The sequence below is a fragment of the Teleopsis dalmanni genome, unplaced genomic scaffold (genome assembly GCF_002237135.1).
Source record: "Teleopsis dalmanni isolate 2A unplaced genomic scaffold, ASM223713v2 unscaffolded_contig_2972, whole genome shotgun sequence".
In the NCBI taxonomy this organism is placed as follows: Eukaryota; Metazoa; Arthropoda; class Insecta; order Diptera; family Diopsidae; genus Teleopsis; species Teleopsis dalmanni.
In genome coordinates, this window is record NW_024034354.1 from 1 (window position 1) to 4,421 (window position 4,421).

The following is a 4,421-nucleotide window of genomic DNA, read 5'->3' on the forward strand; positions in this document are numbered from 1 at the left end:
TATAATAATTTACCAATTTTATTTATTCCGATATATAAAAAAAACAATGGTTATAGACATTTAAGGAAGAAAATAGTAATTCTTGATAACTCCGACGTTCGCTTCTGATGTTTGTGTCTTCAGGGTAAATATAGGCGTGATTTTATGGAATCATTGTACAGGCTTCCGTGGTTGCTTCTGACGTTGAGGAGGTACCTGACAGGACCGCGTTCTCTCCTGGGTTCCTTCTCTTCTTGCGGATGTTTTGTGTCAAGCAATTTGTCTGTGGGCTGAATGATCAAAATAATAATTAACGGAAAAGAGAAAATTAAATGAAATCAGTTTCCTACTTTGATCGAATTGACCAGTTAGACTGAAGTAGCCTGTAATCTAGTTTTGATCGAATTGACCAGTTTCCTATTTTTGATCGAATTGACCAGTTAGACTGAAGTAGCCTGTAATCTAGTTTTGATCGAATTGACCAGTTTCCTATTTTTGATCGAATTGACCAGTTAGACTGAAGTAGCCTGTAATCTAGTTTTGATCGAATTGACCAGTTTCCTATTTTTGATCGAATTGACCAGTTAGACTGAAGTAGCCTGTAATCTAGTTTTGATCGAATTGACCAGTTTCCTATTTTTGATCGAATTGACCAGTTAGACTGAAGTAGCCTGTAATCTAGTTTTGATCGAATTGACCAGTTTCCTATTTTTGATCGAATTGACCAGTTAGACTGAAGTAGCCTGTAATCTAGTTTTGATCGAATTGACCAGTTTCCTATTTTTGATCAAATTGACCAGTTAGACTGAAGTAGCCTGTAATCTAGTTTTGATCGAATTGACCAGTGAACTTGTAACTCGCTTGAGCTCCAAAAGACAAGTCCCCCGTTCTGTAAAATGCGCGTTCTTATATACCGAATTGACCGGAGCTTTTCGGTGTAGCGTACCGGTAAACTTCGTTGTTCGTGTTAACTTTTTGTGCTTTTCGTGTCTTTCTTGTGTATTTTGTGTATTGTCGTGTACTTCGTGTTATTTGCATTTTTGCGCACTTTTCTTCGCCTGACTTTTATGTTTGACATATTTCGCGTCTTTTTGATTTAATTCGGAAAGAGAATTAAAATTTAAAACCACCATAAAGTGTTAGTTTTCAATTTAATTCAATTAATTATAACTTCCATTATTTAATAAATAAAATAAAACCCCAACGATATATATATGTGCGTGATATTGTGGTAGGAGAATTAGTGCAAGTGTCTGATTGTAATTATTGTTTTGTATGGTAGTTTGTTTATGTTAAAAAAAACATATATGATTAATAATTGATATAGTGTTTATAATTTTGTGTTTTACTACATATAGTGGAAAAATAAACCAAACGAAGAATTTACGGCAGCAGTGGGTTTTTTACTGATGTGTTGTTTTTTTTTTCTATTGTAAAAATGTAAACAATGAGTGTTTGTTTTATTTCTTTAAATTCATGTTTATTCAATAAAGATATAAAGTGTGTTTTATTGTTTAATAATTGTTCAATGTATGATTATTTGTAATTCAAAATTCATGTTTTCAAGTTGTGTTTTGTTGGTTTGTTGTTATTAATTTTCTCTTTTTTTTTTTCTTCTTCTTCAGTTTTGTTTATTAGTCTTATCCGCGGCTTATTAACGCATGGATTGCAGGTAATGTTATTGTCTTACCATCTTGTTAAGTAATAAAATAAATTTTATTCTTTTCAGGTTACATGCTGATCTTGTAGGGGTGAGTTGGGTTCTTTATTTGAATAGTCCATGGTGATGGTGTTGTGTTTTAGGCTGACGGTCTGACGTCAGATTTACACAAGAATTTATGTATGGTTTGAAATTGCTTTATAGAAATTTCAGCCTTTACATTCTCTCCCCTCTTCGGAAGATTAAAATTTTGTTGTCGCATTTTATTTCACCCAAACCTTTATTACGCCTTTCCGACTGATTTTCACTTGGTACGCCTTGCCTTCGACGACACGCTGGAAATTAATTCTTTTACCTGCACCACGTTTTCTGCGGGCATCGCAAATAGCTTGGCTCACCTCTGGTGGATATTTGTCCACAAATTTTCTGACTGTATCTGCTACTGATGGTTGCGATTCGGCTGCATTCTTTAATAACTCACTGTATAACTCGTCAATCACGGGTGTTGGTGGCGATCGATTTTGTTCATCAACCACATCGTTCCATGTACACTGTAGTACATCCTGGTCATCATTATCTATTTTTACTGTTGTCGAGGCTGCTGGAGCACGTGTTGGATCTCGGTGTGATTGTGTGTCACTGTTGTTCTGGTGGGTTTTTTTACATCGCCACCCAATGGCTTTCGGCAACATTTTCCGGTCTGATGGTCTTATTGTTGGTTGTATTTGGACATCTTCCATGGTTTGCTCTTTCTTACCAGGTTGGTTTTTGCGTAGCTTGTTTTTATCTTGTTTGGCTGTTTGTTCCATGGCGATTGGTAAGTAAAGGCTGCGTGGTTTGTTCTTTACTAATTTTTTTAGTTGTTGCTGCACACGTGCGGCTGTGCGCTTAAACTTGGTTTCCAAATCATCTGCCATCTTTGATTTTTTTGATCGAACTTAGCTTATTAAAACACGCGTGGTCCTTATATACGGCTAACATCCTGATGATTTGCGCTTTTTGAACCTTTGCAGCAGAGTAGCCTTTTTACTTTTTTCTTTGCTTATTATTTTGCACTCTACACCCTGAATATTTTTTTTTGTTAAATTAGCCAACTGACTGGAGACAGTTTGTTAATGGTGAAAGTCATTATTATCTTTATTACTTTAAATTATTATTGACTTATATTATTATGATTATATTATTATTATAATATTTTATTATTTTATATTTTATACGAAATGCAATAGATTTGTTTATTATATTTTTTTTTTTCAAGTGTGGGTTTTTTTTTTTGTTTTTATTTTCCATAATATATTAGGAGGTCAGCGATATGGGCTTTGATACGTATATTTCTCTTAGAATGAGGCACGATTTCTCTTTCGTTTCTTTGGACTCTTGAAAATTTTGTAGTAATCATCTTGGTTTTTGACATGATGATGGTCATCCTTTCGTTTAAATGTGCCTAGACGTCTCACGAGAGTTTCTGGTTTGTTTTCTTCGATAGGTGTAACATGTTGCGGAACTTGCTGTGGTTGTATTTCATGCGCTTGCACTTGATCTGGTATTACTCGGATTGGATGAAATACTTCTGGATTTTGTTTGATATATCTTGGACGTTGTTGTCGTTGTGCCTTTTGTATTTGAGTTTGTGATTCTTCACGATCTTGTGTGTATCGCTGTAGACTAAATACTTTCGGATTTTCTTCGATATGTTTTAAATTTCGCTGACGTTGTGCTTCTGGGATTTGGAACTCTTGTATCTCTTTGTTTGCTTTTGGATCATGCGATGGTGGTACAAGGCATTTACATGGCGCTTGCTCTTGTAAATTTTCTCGCAGTTTTACTGAATGCTTGTCTGGGTAAATCCGACATTGTGTGCTTTGTATTATACTTGGCTTGGATAGTGATGCTGTCTTTGAAGTTGCAATTTTATTTACTTCTGCTGTTGTTTGCTTATCTATCGACTGGTTATGTTGTTGGTTACTTTGCTGCTGGTTCCGGACAGGTGATACCGGGCCTAGACTATGGATATCTTCAACTAGTACTGGCGTCATGGATATGAGTCTCATTGTATTCTGTAATGGCATCGTTGGTTGATTATTTACAATACTATTTGTTGAACTATTACTGCTACTGTTATTACTGTTATTGCTGTCATTGGCTGCAACTGCTAGTGTTGAGGAATCATTAGAATTAGCTGTTTCATTCAAAATACTATTTAGATGATGTGATGGAGTTGAAGGAGTTTGTGGTTGTTGCTGTTGAGACGTAGATAGTGTCAATGGTGAGGAAACATGAGCTGGCGACATTGTTACTTGTGTAGAAGTCTGTTGTGGCTGAACTTGTGCCGTAATTCGAGTTTCGTTTACGTGGATTAGTCTTAAGTCCTTGCGGGGCCTAAATTTCGAGAGAACGGCTTCCCCACTGTTGGTCGTCCTCTTATCTCGTTTCCCGGATCTTCCTTGCAGCAGTCAAGGGTTCGTGTGTTCTGTTTTCCACAGATCCAACAAAAAAGAATTTTTGGATTTCGACAGATTCTTGCCATATGTCCCAATTTCCCACACCTTCGGCACGCATTTGGTGCGTCTTGGATTCTCTGCTCGAAAGATTGGACTAGGTGGTTTCTTTCCTCTCTTAGCCTTGGAGGTCCGGTTTTCTCTTGTTCTCCCCGTATAGCTTCGTAATCACCAGCCATGTCGATTAGTTCTCCCAATGTTTCGAAGTCTCGTCGTCGGATATAAAGCTAGTAGTCCGGATGTGCATTTCGATAAATTCGTTCTAGTTGAGCAGCGGCTCCTAT

General features: G+C 36.5%; 1 protein-coding gene across 1 annotated transcript; it reads right to left on the bottom strand.

The window, feature by feature from the left end:
- Positions 1–1,994: 1,994 nt before the first annotated feature.
- Positions 1,995–3,930, bottom strand: LOC119664932 (putative mediator of RNA polymerase II transcription subunit 29; the record flags this gene model as incomplete). The annotated part of the gene is made up of 2 exons (XM_038074275.1): positions 3,097–3,930; positions 1,995–2,556 (listed from the first exon to the last, which is right to left on the bottom strand). Coding segments are annotated over exons 1-2 (1,396 nt in total), but the record flags the coding sequence as incomplete, so codon positions are not given.
- Positions 3,931–4,421: the final 491 nt, after the last annotated feature.